Raw genomic sequence first — 17,612 nt, 5'->3', positions numbered from 1 at the left:
CTTTCTCGCCCTATCCCTACTTCACAGGTCGTTTCCGCCTTCTTCCCTGAAGGACGGCCATTTCCTCCAATAGCCGCCTGCTACCTCTCTCAACCCCACCCCCCTGAGCGGCTTCCTGGCCATTGAGAGGCACTAGCGGAGGCCAGCGGGACTGTCCCCGCCCCTGGCCGCGGCGGGAGCCAATGGGCAGTGCGCGCGGGGGACGTGTGCGGGCGTCTCCGCCATCTTGTGAGTCTATAACTCGGAGCCGTTGGGTCGGTTCCTGCTATTCCGGCGCCTCCACTCCGTCCCCTGCGGGTCTGCTCTGTGTGCCATGGACGGGTAAGTCGCGCCGCGCCCGCGCCCGCCATTCTCTTCGCGCTCCGGCCCTTCCTTCGTCCCCACCCGGACTTTCTCCGCTGCCACCCGGGCTGGTGTGCGCGCGGGGTCTCTGGTCCGCGTGGCACGCGCGGGACCTGGGCTGCGGGGAAGGATGGGCCGCGCCCTGGCTCCGAGGCCTGTCTCCGGATCGCCTCTTGGTGGACTTCCGGCTTCGGCGCGCCGGGCTCTGAGCTCATGCTGCCCCGCGCCCTCTCCCCGCCCTTCCGCGCGCGCGCGGCCCCGGTGTGCCGTGTCCGATCCGCCACGACGTCGTGCGGCCCTACTCGCTTCCCGTCCCCCATGCGCGCATGCGCTGCCTCCGGGCGCGCGGAAGTCCCTTAGCACGCCCCGTCCGGCGCCGCGCGCGCGTGCGCCCGGGCACCATGGGCTCCGGTGCGCGTGCGCGGCTCTCGGCGGGGACGCGCGCCTTTCCCGCCGCGCGGGCTCTATCCCGGGTCGGGCGGGGTCCCGGGGCCGGGGGCGCGCGTGGCCAGGGTCTCAACCTCGCGGGCCGGCTGCCGGCGGGCCGCTGCACAGCGCTCCCGGCGCGTCTGGGAAGTGGTGCCTTGCTGCGTCGCGGGGAGTGTGTCGAAGCCGGCCTCGGTGCTCAGCCTGGTGGGGAGGCCGGGGTTCCCTCCCGGGGCGGACGGCGGGACTCGCGGGGGCCCGGGCGGGCGTGCGGGCGCCGGCTCTGGGCCGTGGTGGAGGCGAGGGAGAAAGTCCAGTCACGCGGAGCGGGTTGATGAGTAACTCGGGTTGCGTTGGGGCTCGCCTGTTAAGTTGGCTACTTGGAACCGGCGGCCGCGGCCTCTGCGGGGCCCCCCTGCCCCGCCGGGGCGGAAGCCGGCGGCCTTTCCCAGCGCTTCCATTTTTACAGAGAGCAAACAGCAGCCGTGAGCTTTAAAGGCCAGCCCCGGCTCTGGAGGGAGTGTCTTTTGTCTCTACCTCTGGGCACCGTCCAGAGGCGGGGCCTGGGGTCCTGCTGGGAGGGAGGGGCGCTGAAGGACAATGGTGGCCCCTTTCAAGTTGAGAGTAAGTGGACCGCTCACTTCCCAGCCCCTTCAAGCTTCCTGGCTGGCCCAGCTGGCCTCTGCCCCTGGCTGCACATCTTGCTGACATCTCTTCTTTTCTCTCCACAGCATCGTCCCAGACATAGCAGTTGGCACGAAGGTAGGCACAGCTCACTTTCTTCTTGGTTACACTGTGCCGAGCTCTGGGCTTGCCCTGTCCCCTGCTGGCTTAGAGTGGAGGGCTGTGTTTCTAAAGCAACTCCTACGGGTTCACAAGCTGGATCGGCTGGTAGGGTTTACAGGCAGGAGTTTTTGACCCCTGTCCACATCAGATTGTCAAGGTGTAGGCCATGGTGTGAGTTCTCAGCCAGCAGGTTTGATGGTTTGGCACTGTGTGGCTCCCAGCTCTGTGTGTTTCAGTGAAACACTCTGAGGACTCTGTACTTCTTTGTTGGGAATCAGTCTCTGGATTCAGGAAAGCCCCTGCGCTGTGGAGGGAGCTGTCTGATGTGTCCAGAGCGCTGCGGTGGGAGTGAGTGAGGTCCAGTGGCAGAGTTCTTGTAGTTGAGGCAGGGTGTCTCGGTTGGCGTTGTGATCCAGGAAGGGACTTGTTGTCAGTTATAAGGTGATTTTTGTCCTGAGACCATCTCAGTATGTCCTGATGAAAGAAGTGGAGGAACTGATGCTTCACAATAGTTTTGGGTGGTTGGATGTGTTTTGAAACAGGGTCTCATTTAGTGGCCCAGGCTGGCCGCAAACTCATGATCCTCTTGCCTCAGCTTCCAAATAGCCAGGATGGCAGGTGAGAGCCACCTTGCCCAGCTGGCAGATGGGTGTTTAGTGGGTCAGGTGTTGCTCAGGTCCAGAGCTGCAGGGCTCTCTAAGAAGGAAGCAGCCTACCACTTGAGGACCAGCCTGTCCTTGGTGTGCAAAGCAGAGCAGCTGTGTCACTTGCCTGTTTGGCTGTGACAGAAAGCTGGGAGTTGTCCTGTCCTTGGCTCATTCCTGGAGAGGCTACTGTGGCATGCAGAGCAACCGATTGGTGTTCCTGGACTGGCTTCATTTCCCTGGTGGGCTGTTGTCTACGTGTTGGGTCTCTCTGCAGATAGATGTGTTCTTTCAGTGCAGGAGAGGGAGTGGGGCTTGGCCTCTGAGGTGCTCACTTGGGTATGGTCTGGCTGGAAGTGACTCCTGGCTTCTGCGGGAGCCACTTTCTGCCTGAGGCTCTCTGCTCGAGGTTTCCTGGGGGACCATCCACTCCTGCTCAAGAGCATCTGGTTTCCCTGATGGCACCAAAGCCAACCTGGACAGGATAGAGGCAGGGCTCTGGGGTGTGAGGCCTCTGGCCAATGGAAAGGCACGCCCCAGGAGGTGCTTGGTGAAGGCTGGGCCTGGGTGTGCTGGTGCAGGAGGTCTTGAGCCTCCTCAAGCGTGGGTTTTTCCCTTGGTGCTTGACTAAGGCACATTTGCTGGGAGAGGCCCTCCATGGAGACCCTGGGCTGCCTGGCCAAGCCTCTGTTATGTGCGGTGCTGCTCAGACAGCCCGTGGCCCCAGTGGGCGTGGAATTGTCTGCCCCAGACAGTTGTGGGTGCTCCTGCCCCCTGCCTGTGGGAAGACCGTTAGGGCTCAGCCAGGAGGCCACTACTAGGAAGTGCTGCTCTGCCCGCTACTGCAGCTCAGGTGAAAGATGTCCCTTGAGCCCCCAGCATGGCCCTAGACCTCCAGGAGGGTGTGCCGTGGGCAGGGAGTAACTTCCTGAGGGGTGTCTGGGGGTGGGTGGAGCTTTACATTTTAGAAGTACCTGCTGTGGTACTCCTTTTCTGACTCTGTTTCCCCCCCTGTGGCCACTGATGCTCAGCAGGCACAACCCAGTCCTCCTGAGCCGCCTTGTGACTCCGCTTTTGCTTACTGGACTGGTCAGGCTGAAGCCCCAGGGTTTGCCTGATCTGCACTTCATTCGCGCAAACCTGGGCCTTAGCTCTGCTTGGTTCTGCATTGTTCCTTGGCCCTGACACTGCCTTGGGGACCAGTAGGCCTTCTTGGTAGACAAAGGGCCCGAGGGTCTGGCTGGTGGCCCCTGGTGGCTGCCTTTGTACGATGCTTGGGGTTGGCGGTGGCTGTGCCTTGGCCTCTTCTCATGGCTGTAGTTTCTTCCTGGTCTCCATATCTGCTTACTCAGAGTGGACCTGGTGAGGAGGCATGAGTGTCTGAAGGGTGATCACTTCCAGAACAGCTCCTGGGGGCACTGGGCAGTGGCCAGGACCTGGTGCTTGTCTGGGCGTCGGCGCTGGTCTCCTTCAGAGCAGTGGCTCTGTAGGCAGTCTGGAGGAGGGGAGATACGAGTCCTGTGTGGAGCGAGCAGGAAGAGCAATCCGCTTCTCCAACCCAAAGTGCCCCCAAATAACCACAGGCTGGCCAGAGTGCAGTGGGCCAGCTTCAAAGACAGAAGGGCCAAGGCCAAGGTTTGCTGGTAGTGTTGTCTTCGGGGTCCTCAGGCCTGTTTTCGTTTCCTGGGTAACCAATTTAAGGACTGTCTCCAGGTCATCTCCAGTTTCACGTTTTGAATCTGAGCCCCGCATCAGGTAGACAACTGCTTTTCCAACTGAAGAGCGGTCTCCTAGTGATTCCTGAGGGTTGGTCAGTCACCCCGCTGCCCGCCATGGGGTAGCACTGCCTGCCTGACGCATAAAGGGGCAGTGTCTCTACTGCTGCAAAAGTGTGCTGAGGCCGAGGGTTGGATTTCCTCAGGCAGCTGGAAAATAGGACAGGCTTGGGGGCTGGAGCACAGTGGGCAGCTCAGCTTTGTCTCCCCGGAAGCTGCCAGCAGCTCAGCTGGGAGCGAGGCGTCCGCCAGTCGTTTGCTGCAGGGCTGCAGCTGTGTGCTCGTGGGCAGACGCGTGGGGGGCTGTGCAGTCTGTCCCCTCCCTGTGGCTGCTGGCATGTGCCCCAGGCCCATGGTGAGGGTGCCAGTGGGGTTGCCCAGGCCTGTAGCCCACATACCTGCCCACTGAGAGCCCTGGGCTTCCTGGTGCAGGGGGAGTAGCAGACAGGCTCGGGGGCAGCTGCCTTCTTGGGTGGGGCTGGGGTGGTGTGAGGAGGGGTCTGAGGGAGTGCAGCTCGGGTGTTGCTCTTGTTTTCCAGCGGGGATCTGACGAGCTTTTCTCTACGTGTGTCACTAACGGACCCTTTATCATGAGCAGCAACTCCGCCTCCGCAGGTAACCCCACATTCAGAGTGCCCACCGCAGCCGGCTGGCTGGGGGTGGCTCTGGTTAAGGTCGTGCTGGGCCTGTCCTAGCTGGACTGGAGCTTGCTCCTTCCACAGTTCATACCCTGTGGCTGGGGTCCACACTGCAGATCCAAGGCCAGGTGTGGCCCAGAATTCCTAGGCCATGGTTGACTGCCAGCTCCTCCTGGAGGGAGAGGCAGATGGGTGCGTAGAACTGGGTCCTGGCAGTCCTGACCTTAGCTTCCAGCTCACCCAGCTTCCCTGGGAGCAGGAGGGGACTCTCCAGGCTAGGGCCTGGGAGTTCTGGCCTTGGCCAGAGAGGGAGGAGGCTGCAGGGGAGGACAGACTCCTGCTGCAACCCGAAGCCCCCCCACCCCCGCCCCTTTCAGCAAATGGAAACGACAGTAAGAAGTTTAAAGGTGACAGCAGGAGTGCGGGTGTCCCCTCCCGAGTGATCCATATCCGCAAGCTGCCCAGCGATGTCACAGAGGGCGAGGTCATCTCCTTGGGGTTGCCCTTTGGGAAAGTCACCAACCTCCTGATGCTGAAGGGCAAAAACCAGGCCTTCATCGAGATGAACACAGAGGAGGCGGCCAACACCATGGTCAACTACTACACCTCAGTGACACCCGTGCTGCGCGGCCAGCCCATCTACATCCAGTTCTCCAACCACAAGGAGCTCAAGACTGACAGCTCCCCCAACCAAGCGGTATGCGTCTGTGGAGGGCGGGGCGGGGCGGGGCCTGTGATCCTGGGGGCCCCACCCCAGGGGGCTCACAGTGCTGCCTCCACAGCGGGCCCAGGCGGCCCTGCAGGCCGTGAACTCAGTCCAGTCGGGGAACCTGGCCTTGGCCGCCTCGGCCGCTGCCGTGGACGCTGGGATGGCAATGGCTGGGCAGAGCCCCGTGCTCAGGATCATCGTGGAGAACCTCTTCTACCCCGTGACCCTGGACGTGCTGCACCAGGTGAGGCTGCAGGAGCCGGGGTGGGGGCCACCTCCCTGGGGTGCAGAGGCTCATGCCGCTCTGCCCGCAGATCTTCTCCAAGTTCGGCACCGTCCTGAAGATCATCACGTTCACCAAAAACAGCCAGTTCCAGGCGCTGCTGCAGTACGCGGACCCTGTGAGCGCCCAGCACGCCAAGCTGGTGAGTGGCCTCCTGGGGAGGCTTGCCCTGGGGCCTGGCCACGGCTGACCCGCCTTTCCCTGCAGTCGCTGGATGGGCAGAACATCTACAACGCCTGCTGCACGCTGCGCATCGACTTCTCCAAGCTCACCAGCCTTAACGTCAAATACAACAACGACAAGAGCCGCGACTACACGCGCCCAGACCTGCCCTCTGGGGATAGCCAGCCCTCGCTGGACCAGACCATGGCCGCGGCCTTCGGTGAGACGCCGTCCTGACCCTGCACAACGCGTGCAGGCCACAGGCTGGGTGGGATGTGTAGTTCAGTCAGCGCCCTCAGGCCCCCGGGAGCAGCTCCCGCTGGCACGCCAGCCCTGCAGAGCAGCGGACCTGCCCGCGAGGCTCTTGCCCCTCTCGGGTGCAGGTTGTGGGTGCAGTGATTAGTGTCTCTTTGTTTCTAGGTGCACCTGGTATAATCTCAGCCTCTCCGTATGCAGGAGCTGGGTTCCCTCCCACCTTTGCAATTCCTCCAGCCACAGGTACTCAACTCGGCCGCCCCAGCGACTGCATGCCTCACCCTTTCCACGCAGCTCTGCTTCCACGGCAGCCAGCGTGGCCGGCTGGTCCCTGGCGAGTGCCGGGGAGAGGGGAAGGGAGCCGCAGGGGCAGTCGCGTCCGCAGAGGCGGCTCGACAGGGCAGCGGAGAGGCAGGGCAGGGCAGGGCAGGGCGGCAGCCCGTGAGTCGGGCCTTGGAGTTGGCGAAAGCCGCTAACCGGTCAGTCTTGTGGTCTGGTTCCCTTCAAGCACTCGGGCGAGGACGAGGACGAACTGGAGGGATGTGTCCCTAGTAGTTGTTGAGTGGCCTGGTAAGCGATGGCCTCCGCTGAGGAGCATGAGCCGGCGGCCGGCACACGTGTGCGTCGTTCCGGCCATCGTGGCCGCGTGCGAGCAGTGCGTGCTGCGTCTGCATGGAGGACGGCGTGGCTTGCACGCACGCCGTGTCCTGTCGGGCCTGCCTGCGAGGCCCATGTCTGCGTTTTCGGACCCAGGCTTCCGTGCTGTGGCGCATGCAGAGGGCCCAGGGGCCGTGTGGCTGCACCTGGCCCCGGAGGAGCCCACGGGCATCCCTCACAGGGCTCGAGCCTGGCGCCGCCTCCCGTGGCTCCTTGTGCATGAGGAGGGGGCCTCTGTGCCCCATTGGTGGCCGGTGGAGGGCCTGTGCTCACTTCCTGACTGCCTCTTCCCTTCCAGGCCTGTCTGTCCCTAACGTGCACGGAGCCCTGGCCCCATTGGCCATTCCATCAGCTGCAGCTGCCGCGGCTGCTGCAGGCCGCATCACCATCCCAGGCCTGGCGGGGGCTGGGAACTCCGTCCTGCTGGTCAGCAACCTCAACCCCGAGGTACGTGGGTCCCTCCCAGGCCGCTTCTCCCAGAGCGTGAGCTGGGTATGCTGGGCCCTAGGGTCAGTGGCCTTGCGGCATGCGGGCGGGGCCTGAGTCTCCAACTCAGAGCCCCTAGCAGCGGCCTCCTCAGGCTCCGCGTGCCGCCTCACTCTGCTGGAGTCTGCTGTGTGTCGCGACATCACTCCTGCTTACCGCCTTTCCCAGGGTCCTCTGAGTTTCCTGTCTTCCCTGCCGTCTCCATTTGCATTTTCAATTTGATGATGCTCTGAGTTGAAATACCTCCTGTCACTCATCGAGGAGGGCTAGGCTAGGCGTGCGCCCAGCAGGTGCAGCAGGGGACCCTGGGCCTGCCGGCGCCCGGGGTGCTTGGCCATGTACGCCCTGCACACAGACCTCAGCTGCCAGTGTGAATGTGTCCACACAGCTGGGGCTGGGCCAAGATGCCCGGGGCTCAGGGTGTTAAGTTTGGTGGACAGGACCTAGTCGGCATCTCAGAGCACTCCTCGTCTGTGGTGCTTCTGTTGGCTTCCTGGGCTCCAGGCAGGGCAGGACTGGCGTCCCCACAGTCCCTACTCGTGTGCTCCACGTCCCTGCAGCTGTCCTGAGCCAGGGCACGTGGGGGTGGACCAGCAGCCGCTGCTGCCCGCTGCCTGTGGCTGCAGAGACCTCCCAACACAGCCCGTGCCTAGCCTCTCCCTGCCGTCTCCCCAGGTGGAACGTTGCGTGTGCGCGAGTGACTGGGACACTGCCTGGTTTCCTTACGTATTTACTGACCTGTGTTTTTTGCTACTTTTTTCTTTTCTCCCCTTTCCCTATTTTTTTTCTTGCCCTGATCCGGAATTTCTTTGCCAACTGACTGCACGGTTCTTCTGCTTCCTGTTGTTGCTTGAAACAAACAAAACATAAATAAATAAAAACAAACTCCCCTCTCAAACCCTGCTCTCCGGAAACAACCCGCCCTTGAATATTAACATCCTGGCAACTCATCACCATCAACCTGCACGCCTGCGGGGACTGTCTTCCTCGTGGTGGACGATGGCAACTCGCCCCCTTGACCTCTCCCTTCCCCCTGTCCCTTCGCTGCCTTGCTCTGCTGTCCTCTAAAGAGAGTCACACCCCAAAGCCTCTTTATTCTCTTCGGTATGTTATTCCCACTTTTATTACCTTGTTTTCATTTAATTGATGGTTTTACGCCCTGAGATGTGCCCTGAGTTTGCGTTTGGCCTTCTGCCTCCTTACGTGGTTTGCTTCCGGTTGCAACCGTCTCACCCGTAGTCGCGCATGGTTACCGCCCTGCATGCTTCTCCAAGAGTTAAGCGTGTCAGTAGCATGCGAACGTGGTCCTTCTTGACAGCTGGCCTGTCCCGGACATTAGGACCTGGCTGGACGTGGGCGCTCCTGTTAGCGGGCCCTGGGCTGCTAGGCGCAGGCTCCCCGGCAGGCTGAGCAAGCCTTAAGGGGTGCACAGGGGCTGGAGGGCGGGCGGGGCCGGGCGCTCACGGCCTTGTCCCTGGGTCCCGAAGGCGTCTATGGGGACGTGCAGCGGGTGAAGATCTTGTTCAACAAGAAGGAGAACGCGCTGGTGCAGATGGCAGATGGCAGCCAGGCCCAGCTGGGTAAGAGGCCCAGGCCCCGGGGCAGGCACAGGGTGGGGGTGGGGGTGCCTGCTGGGCCCCTGGTCACGTGCCCTGTGTTTCCAGCCATGAGCCACCTGAACGGGCACAAGCTGCACGGGAAGCCCATCCGCATCACGCTGTCCAAGCACCAGAACGTGCAGCTGCCGCGGGAGGGCCAGGAGGACCAGGGCCTCACCAAGGACTACGGCAACTCCCCCCTGCACCGCTTCAAGAAGCCCGGCTCCAAGAACTTCCAGAACATCTTCCCGCCCTCCGCCACCCTGCACCTCTCCAACATCCCGTGAGTCCAGGCGCCCCCATCCTGCTCAGCGGCCCCTCCAAGTGCAGGCGTGGGACGCAGAGCCTCTTGGTCTTCTCAAGGCCATTTCCGGCCCCGTGGTCATCACTTCTCCCCTTGGTCTCTGAGGGTCCCATGTGCCCTGGCCTCTGATGCAGGAGGTCCCTGCAGGTGCCTGCTCACACCCCTCCTCCCCACAGGCCTTCCATCACGGAGGAAGACCTCAAGGTCCTGTTCTCCAGCAACGGGGGCGTGGTCAAGGGGTTCAAATTCTTCCAGTGAGTAGGGGCTTCCCCACCCTGCCTCCCCTCCCCACCATACCCACCGCCCGTGCCCACCAGCTGGCCTGCTGTGCTGTAGGAAGGACCGCAAGATGGCGCTGATCCAGATGGGCTCCGTGGAGGAGGCGGTGCAGGCGCTCATCGACCTGCACAACCACGACCTGGGGGAAAACCACCACCTGCGAGTCTCCTTCTCCAAGTCCACCATCTAGGGCCCAGCCCCTGGCCGGGCTCCGGAGCCGCTTCCGTCATTCCAGAGAAAAGCCACTTTAAGAAGCAGCTGAAGTGACCTTAACAGACCAGAGATTTTATTTTTTTAAAGAGAAATCAGTTTACCTGTTTTTAAAAAAATTAAATCTAGCTCACCTTGCTGACCTTGCGGTGACTGACGGCTCGGGCGCTCGGGGACTGCGGCAGGGGTCCCCCACCTGCCCGGGGCCAGGCCAGGCCAGACCCCTCACCCTGCCTTGCAGGGCGTGCGGCCCACGGGGGGCGCCCCCACCACGACGTGGCTTCCTCGTGCCTTAAACCTGCCTGCCTTGCAGCCGCACGCCCACCCAAGGGGACCCGGGGACCCGGGGACCCGGGGCCCGGGATCTGCTCCAGGCAAACGCAGAGCGGCCTCCTGCTCCCACGGATCATGTGCCCAATGCTGGGAGGGAGTGGAGACCGAGGTGCCAGCAGGGCTGGCTGGCACCCCCCCCCAATGTAATCAAGTGACATGATTCTCCCCGTGTCCTCCAGCCACCCAGGTCCCCCTCGCCCGGCCAGGCCCAGAGGGCACCAACCCAGCCTCCTTGAGCTTTTAGCCTTTTGTTATAATCTTTGTATCATATTCTGATGTGGTTGCAGACATCTGTGCCTAGCAATATTTCCAGTTGACCAAATATCCTAATCTTTTTTCATTTATATGCAAAAGAAATAGTTTTAAGTACCTTTTTATAGCAAGAGGATCCAGTGGTATGAGTGTGAGCTTTCTCTTGGTATTACTTTGTATGCTGTACTTTCTATTTTATTCTTTGTAATCAATTCAGTCACAGGCAGGACCCAGCCTCCGTGGCAGGGCCCGGCCGTGCACCGCCCGCCTCAGTGGCCTTACTCAGCCCCCCAGATCTGCCTAGGAAGACCAGCTCTAGAACTTTCAGGGTTTGTTGTTTTTTCCCCTTTTCCTTCAAATTTTGGACCAAAGTCGTGTTTCTGTTCCTGTCTGCTCTGATGCTGGGACTCCAGGCGGTGGGACCCTCCAGGTCCTGACCACCCTCCTACCCTGGGGGACGCCTTGGTCCCACCGCGCCAGCAGCAGGGCCGGTCTCCTCGGATCCCCAGTTTCATAGAGTGTGACAAGGGTGTAAATATTTATGATTTTTTATACCTGTAGAGATGTGGAGGGCGCGTCGGGTTTTCACGGTGACGTGTATTTTGATAACAGCGACCGCGGGCTCAGTATTGTACGTGGAGCGCAGTGGCCACGAGCACATTCCATTGCCCGTCCCGGGCTTGTCATGGGAGAGAACTCGATTAAAGCCGTTTTATAACACCTGCCTTCCTGTAGACCTCTTCTTTGCTGTCAGGCTGTGGAAGGCAGCTGGCGGGTCTGTACTGGACGTGAATAAATCTCTTCTCTACCCTGCGCTCTGATCTCCCTCTTTTTTGGGGCATGTTTTGTCTCCTCTCTGAATCCAGCCACCTGCTTCCCTCCTTTTCCCTGGGCTGGGGACTGAGACCCACGCCCCTCCTTCAGAGGTGCTGCGGGGGCAAAGAACCAGACCCTGCTGCCCACTGGCCTTGGGCCCGCACAGACCAGACGACTCCGGATCTGATGTCGGCCATCGCCTTCTTTATTGATGCGGTCATGAGATGCCCCAGCCCTCAGCCTCCCACCCATCCTGGCCTTAGGTGGCCTCTGCCCTGGAGAGGAGCGCCTCAGTCCTGGAGCCTGCGGGCCTGCATCCTCCGGAAATAGCTCTCGGCCTCCGCCTCGCTGGCCTCCCGCTCGCCCAGCACCAGGCTGCCGCCCTGCCGCCGCAGTGTGGACTCGCGGCTGGCTGGCCCCAGCACTCCGTCCGCTGCGCCCTGTGGGGGCAGCCCCTCTCCCGTGGCCAGGTTGACAGTGGCCACGGCCCCGAAGCGCGGCTCCTCTTGGTCCACGTCGCTGACTGATGAGCCGGGGGACACGCCTGGTGGCTTGGACCCCATGCGGAAGCCACGCGCCAGGTCCCCCAGCTCGTACCCCGCCTCACCCTCCGTCCCCCGGGGCCCACCGCCCGCTGCCTTCCACTCCCAGGGCGCGTTACCCGCCGACAGGTGGACCACAGGGTGGTGGGGTGCGTGAGCATCGATGGTGACGATACTGGCCGAGTCGCGGTCCGAGGGCGAGCGGTACTGCGAGGAGTCAGAGCTGGCGCTGGAGGACGAGGCTGTCTCTGCTGCCTTGGGTCCCGGCCCGCCCGGGGCCTTGGACATGGCAATGACCTGCAGCAGCCGAGGGGGGTTGGCCACGCGGGGCTGCGAGGGGGCCACGGGGGCCCCGCCCTTCTCGGCCATCATGAGCCACTTGGCACGCACGGCAGCGCTGCTCTTGGGGGACAGGCCCGCGCCTGCCTGTGCCCCCTCCTCGGGGATGTGCACCAGCGGCTGAGGCCCCGACCGTGGCGGGAGCAGGACACGTGGCCCCAGCCCTGGCCGCGCCTGCACCGTGGGGTAGAGTGAGGGTGGGATGGGGCCCTCCTCCTCCCCCTCGTCCTCCTCCTCCTCGTCCTCCTCCTCCTCCTCCTCCTCGTCCTCCTCCTCCTCCTCTGCCATGGGCTCTGCGGGCGCACGCAGGTGGGCAGGGCTGGCCTCCTCAGGCAGCCCCAGGCCACGGCCCTCCAGGGACTTCTGCTTCCACTCACTGATGAGCTGCTTGGAGCGTGAGGCGTCCAGTGGCACGTGGATGGTCATGTGGCGGCGGGCAGGGTCGTCCAGCGAGGGTGTGCTGACTCGGGGCAGCGTGTTGCTAAAGGTCACCAAGTGCTCCTTGCCCATGGGGCTGCGGGGGGCCAGCAGGTCCACATCCACGCTGGCCCTCTTCAGGCTGCCCAGTGACGTCTTCTCTCGGGCCACCGGACGCGGCACGCCCTCCAGACGCCCTGGCGGGCCCAGCTCATCTGTGCTCACGGACTTATTCTGCTGGTAGACTGAGTCATGGCCCCGCTGGGTCAGGGCCCGCAACGCGTCCTTGGCGGGTGGGGGAGCCACGGGTTTCTCTGCGGGTGGGGCCTGGAAGTTGCCCACCGCGTGGCAGGCCTGGGAGGACACAGGGAGCGTGAGCCTCCTGCCAGTGACGGCCTGGCCGGTGACGCACCTGCCTGGGAACCAGGGACCCAGGGATGCAGGGCCTTCCTGGCCTCAGCACTGTAGGCTCTGCAGGTCCTAGTCCCTCTGGGTCCCCAGGACCCCAGGACAGGGGCGGCCTCCCCCTGGCAGGACGTGCCCCTCCCCCCTCGCAGGGCTGGCCCTCGCGCTCCGCGGTAGCTCACCAGGTAGGCAGCGATGCCCGCCCCGATGAGAAAGCCCGCGTAGACGTCCACTGCGTGGCTGCGGTGCTGGGTGATCTGGGTGAGCCCGCAGACGCCGGCGGCCATGGCGAAGGCGAACACCAGGACGGGCTTGAGCAGCTTCGTGGCGTCCGAGATGACGGAGTTGAAGTACATCTGGGGGGTGGGCAGGGTCAGGCCTGGCCAGTGCCCGGGAGCCGCGAGGGCTGGGGAGCACTCACCGACACGTAGACGGCGGCGAAGGCAGACAGCGTGGCGTGCTGGGACGGGAAGGTCTTCCTGCAAGAGCGACCTGTGAGCCCCCACGGGGCCCCCACGGGGTCCCCACGGGGGCGCAGGGGGTGGTGGAGGGTGGTGGCTCACCGTGCCGACAGGATGGCGTGGGCATCGTGGCCAGAGCAGATGTCCTGTGTGATGTAGGGGTTGGCCTCGCAGGACGTGCCCAGTAGAGTGTAGTTGGGCTTGCAGACGGTCAGGAAGAAGGGTGCGTGGTAGCCAGTGGCCAGCTGGATGATGTCAGTCACCAGGGCTGTGGCACACAGGCCGAACACGTGGACGCCTGCGGGGTCAGGGGGTCAGGGCTGGGACAGCAGGCACAACTACCCCCTGGATGGGCCCTCCGGGCAGCAGGGGAGATGCCAGCACTCACCCACAAACCGCACGGTGCGCCGCAGGAAGGAGTTGAAGTTGCAGCCGCCAGCGCTGATGCTGCCCTCAGCCCCGCCAGCGGCCCCACCGCGGCCCCACAGCCGGGCCTGAAGGCAGTAGAGCAGCCCCTCGCCGGCCATGATCTGCCCGACAGGGAGGGGTCAGGCGGGCTGGGGCCGCACCCCACGGCCCCACGACCCCACGGCCCCTCGGCCCCACGGCCAGCCCAGGCGCACTCACCGAGGCAGCGGGGGCCGCGAAGGCCAGGCTGAGCAGCATGAGCAGGGGGATGAGCTCCTCGCTGGTCTCCACGTAGGGCATGGACAGCGCGCGGTCGTAGCACTGGAAGCCCACCTGCGCGGGCCTGAAGAGGTCGGTCAGCTCCAGGAAGTACAGCGACACCAGGGAGGACGCCACGATGGGGAGCTGCAGCAGACACGGCAGGTCACTGTCCACCTGCCCAGCCGCACAACCACCCTGGTCCAGCTGGCCTGTCATTCCAGCACCCAGAAACCAGCTCCTCAAGCCAGGTCTCTCCACTGCCACCCACCCACCCTCCACCTACCCATCCACCCACACGCCCACCATCCCCACGCCCACCCGGCCACCATCCACCACCCACACGCCCACCCGGCCACCCATCCACCATCCACACGCCCACCCATCCACCATCCACCATCCACACGCCCACCCATCCACCATCCACCATCCACACGCCCACCCATCCACCATCCACCATCCACACGCCCACCCATCCACCATCCACCATCCACACGCCCACCCGGCCACCATCCACCACCCACACGCCCACCCGGCCACCCATCTACCATCTACACGCCCACCCGGCCACCATCCACCACCCACACGCCCACCCGGCCACCCATCTACCATCTACACGCCCACCCGGCCACCATCCACCACCCACACGCCCACCCGGCCACCCATCTACCATCTACACGCCCACCCGTCCACCATCCACCATCCACATGCCCACCCGTCCGCCATCCACCATCCACCATCCACCATCCACATGCCCACCCGGCCACCCATCCACCACCCACACGCCCACCCATCCACCCATCCACCACCCACACGCCCATCTGTCCATCCACCCTTCGTCCGTTCCTATGGCCGGCCAGCCTGTTTTCTCAGCACAGGAATCTCAGACACTCCTGCCCCCACCTGGGAAGCGCTTCCCTTAGATACCCCATCTTGCCAGCCCTCCCTGGGGCGGCCTCCCTGTCTGCCTCATTCTCTCAGGCCCCTCCCCCAGGAGCCACCTACACCACACAGCCCCAAGAATGGCCTCCAGAGGATGCATGGAGTGGCTGTCCAGCTTCTGCCGTCCCCACAGCCCAGCATGTAACCTACATTCGAAGCACAAGGTATTCCTGTCGCTCTCTCCACCCTCTGCAGAGGGCAGGTGGGCAGGCCGGGACAGCCAGGCCCAGAGCCATGGGGCAGCAGGTCTCCTGGAGACCAGGGGCAGGAGGACAGGGCAGGGCCTGCTCGTTCGCCCCCTGCAGGGCCGACAGTCATAGGTGCACGCAGCAGCAGCCTAGGCAGAGCTCACAGGTCTCCCCGCCAGGGGACAGAGTATGTGTCTCAGGGGCCTGGCCACCTGGTGAAGCCCACCTGTGGCCTTGGCCCTTACTCCAACCTGCAGACAGACTCCCAGGGCAAAGGTCAGGGCCAAACTGAAACTGAAGGTCCTAGGGGACGCTGTGTTGAGGAGCTGGGCTCCCGTCCAAGGGGCATCCCTGAACACCTCTGCCTGCAGGTGTAAGGCCCAGGCAGGAGGCAGGCACAGCCTCTTCCTGGGCAGGGACCTGGTCTGGCTGCACGCGGTCTCCCCAGTCTGAGTGGGTGAAAAGCGCATGGTGCTTGGGCGGGCCCTGCGAGGCCTGCCTTGTCTCTTGTCACCACTCTGCGTGAGGCTGGCCTGAGGACAGCCCTGCCACACCAAACCCTTCGGCAAGCCTGGAGCTCGGGAGCAGAGTGCTCGCCTGCACGGGAGGGGCCCATCAAGTCCTGAGGCTGCAAACCAAAGGCTGCTCTGAAGTTCTCTGTGATGCTGGGCGTCTCGGGCAAGTTGACTTCAACGCCCTGCTCACCAGCAGGCTAACAGAGGGCAAGCAGGGTATGGGGAGGTGGCCTCCCACCCCTCACTCACTCGGGTGACCCTCGGCTGAACATCACAGCACCTAGCACGTTCGAGGCCCTGGGTTCGAGCCTCAGCACCATATTTTAAAAAATAAAGAAATCAAAAAGCACACAGTAGCCCAGAGGAGGGGCTGCTGCCACCAAGGGTGTCCTGCCAAAGGGCTGCTGAGACAGAAAGGAAGAAGGGACATCGCCGGACCTCAACAGCTCCAGAGGTCGGGGCCAGCCTGGGTGAGACCCTGGCTCACAATGAAACACAGGGGCTGGGGTGCAGCTCCATGGTGGGCCTGCCTGTGTCAGGACGTCCTGCTCCATCCCAGCACTGCAGGTGAGTAAGAGTGAGGGTGAAATAGGGAGGAACCAGGTCTGAAGGCAGCTTCCAGAGGTTAGAAATGAGAGGAGGGGCGAGGGGAGCCGAGGGCAGCAGGCTCGCCTGGCCCTGGAGCCTGGACCTGCTGCAGTCCACCCATCAGTCCTTTCTTTTTCTCAGTTATGGACAGACAGAATACCTTTATTTATTCATCTTTGTGTGGTGCTGAGGGTGGAACCTAGAGCCTCACACATGCAGGTAGGCAGGTGCTCTGCCACTGGGCCCCAGCTCCACCAACCTCATCTTGAACAACAAGCACAGCCGGGCGTGGTGGCACACACCTATCATGCCAGCAGCTCTCGAGGCTGAGGCCGGAGGATTGCGAGTTCAAAGCCAGCCTCAGCAAAAGCGAGGCGTTACACACCTCAGTGAGGCCCTGTCCCTAAGTAAAATACAAAAAAAGGGCTGGGATGTGGCTCAGCGGTTGAGTGCCCCTGAGTTCAATCCCTGGTACCAAAAAAGAAAGACAGACGAGCAGATATTCTACAACACGGGGCAGCGCCCCACAGGGCGCCTGGGAGACCCCCACCAGACCCTTCCTAGGGCTGGGCGTCTTTTGTAGATAATTCCCATCCACGCCACTCTAGAAGTGTGGGGGGGCTCCCACTGAGACAGGGGTGCCGCACCTGCCAAATGATTAGCAAGGGAGGGCTTGAACTCCAACCTCAGGCTCCAGCCCCACCTCCTCTGGCTTCCAAGCCACTAGCCCCTCCAGGCCAGCTACTGACCTGCACCCCTGACTAAAGGCCCCACCTCCCAGCATGTGCCATCACTGTCCCCTGGGTGCCTCTAGCACTCCTACTCAACCTGCAGAGCCCATCTCTTCCGACCCACTTCCCAGGTCCCACCCAGCCCCGGATACCCGGGTCTGCCCCGCCCAAGGCGGCCACTGGCAGCAGGGCCCACTCGGCCTCCCCAGACAGGGGTCTCTGAAGGTAGGCGGAACTGCGGCCTCACCAGCGCGACCCCGACGCACCTCCACGAAGTAGAAACAGGGCAGAAGCGTCATGCTGTCCTTGGGGGTTTTACTCTTCTCCTTGGCGGTGATCATGGTGTCGCGGGCACCGCAGGCCGAGGTCCGAGAGGAACAAAGCCACACTAGAGGGGAGACGTGCAGACTGATCCCTGCGGGTACCCGGTGGCCAGCGGGGAAGGGTCAGGCCAGGATGCGCAAGAACGGCCCAGGGAAACAGGCTGGAGCCGAGGGCGACCCCGGCCCGGCTTCACAGGCTTCTGGGCACCCTGCACCGGGAGCCGGGTCCAAGGAGCCAGCGAGGCGGCCGGGGGCTGCTCCTCTCGCCAGGGCGGCGCAGCCCGGGCTTGGGGTCGCGGGCGCGGCGGGGTGGGGTCCGCCCGCGTCCGCAGCCCCCTCACCTGGCGGCAGGAGCGGAGCGGCGGAGCTGGCGGCGGCAGGGGCTGCGGCGTCGCGAGCACAAAGCGCGGCCCCTCCCCGCGGGGGCGGGGCCGGAGGGAGGGTCCCGCGGAGACCCGCGGCGGCCGGGGCGCGGGCTCTTTGTCTGCGCGCTCCTAGGCGCAGCGCGCGTCCACCGCGGGGCCACCCCGCCCCGCCCCT

At 63.5% G+C, this 17,612-nt stretch overlaps 2 protein-coding genes across 8 annotated transcripts; one reads left to right on the top strand and one right to left on the bottom strand.

The window, feature by feature from the left end:
* Positions 1-191: 191 nt before the first annotated feature.
* Ptbp1 (polypyrimidine tract binding protein 1) lies at positions 192-10,864 on the top strand. 2 transcript variants are annotated; one of them, XM_076852614.2, is made up of 14 exons: positions 193-321; positions 1,500-1,530; positions 4,513-4,588; positions 4,989-5,308; positions 5,394-5,564; positions 5,635-5,745; positions 5,811-5,985; positions 6,186-6,263; positions 6,976-7,124; positions 8,234-8,267; positions 8,651-8,743; positions 8,828-9,044; positions 9,242-9,319; positions 9,402-10,864. In XM_076852614.2, the coding sequence occupies exons 1-14, from the start codon at positions 314-316 to the stop codon at positions 9,532-9,534; spliced, it is 1,674 nt and encodes a 557-aa protein (XP_076708729.1). In that variant the 5' UTR covers positions 193-313; the 3' UTR covers positions 9,535-10,864. The 2 variants fall into 2 exon arrangements, with proteins under 2 accessions (XP_076708733.1, XP_076708729.1); XM_076852618.2 differs by lacking the exon at positions 6,186-6,263 and having other exon boundaries at positions 192-321.
* On the bottom strand, positions 7,940-17,090 carry Plppr3 (phospholipid phosphatase related 3). Of its 6 annotated transcripts, XM_076852604.2 has the most exons (9): positions 17,016-17,090; positions 13,747-13,932; positions 13,508-13,649; positions 13,222-13,417; positions 13,080-13,137; positions 12,841-13,014; positions 12,210-12,607; positions 8,628-8,681; positions 7,940-8,012 (listed from the first exon to the last, which is right to left on the bottom strand). In XM_076852604.2, the coding sequence occupies exons 1-9, from the start codon at positions 17,088-17,090 to the stop codon at positions 7,940-7,942; spliced, it is 1,356 nt and encodes a 451-aa protein (XP_076708719.1). The 6 variants fall into 6 exon arrangements, with proteins under 6 accessions (XP_076708719.1, XP_076708683.1, XP_076708676.1 ...); XM_076852568.2 differs by lacking the exons at positions 7,940-8,012; positions 8,628-8,681 and adding an exon at positions 13,462-13,464 and having other exon boundaries at positions 11,246-12,607; XM_076852561.2 differs by lacking the exons at positions 7,940-8,012; positions 8,628-8,681 and having other exon boundaries at positions 11,246-12,607.
* Positions 17,091-17,612: the final 522 nt, after the last annotated feature.

This window comes from Callospermophilus lateralis, chromosome 1, assembly GCF_048772815.1.
Source record: "Callospermophilus lateralis isolate mCalLat2 chromosome 1, mCalLat2.hap1, whole genome shotgun sequence".
Taxonomy (NCBI): domain Eukaryota; kingdom Metazoa; phylum Chordata; class Mammalia; order Rodentia; family Sciuridae; genus Callospermophilus; species Callospermophilus lateralis.
The sequence above is the reverse complement of the archived record's forward strand: the minus strand, read 5'-3'. Positions and strand labels throughout refer to the sequence as shown.

Coding starts and splice junctions, on each gene's coding strand:
- Ptbp1 (XM_076852614.2), top strand. Junction 5,746..5,810: donor GCGCCCAGCACGCCAAGCTG/GTGAGTGGCCTC, acceptor CTTTCCCTGCAG/TCGCTGGATGGGCAGAACAT. Junction 6,264..6,975: donor TGCAATTCCTCCAGCCACAG/GTACTCAACTCG, acceptor CTTCCCTTCCAG/GCCTGTCTGTCCCTAACGTG.
- Plppr3 (XM_076852568.2), bottom strand. CDS start 17,090: ATGATCACCGCCAAGGAGAAGAGTAAAACCCCCAAGGACAGCATGACG. Junction 13,650..13,746: donor TCGCGGCCCCCGCTGCCTCG/GTGAGTGCGCCT, acceptor CCTGTCGGGCAG/ATCATGGCCGGCGAGGGGCT. Junction 13,015..13,079: donor TCGCCGCCGTCTACGTGTCG/GTGAGTGCTCCC, acceptor CCCACCCCCCAG/ATGTACTTCAACTCCGTCAT.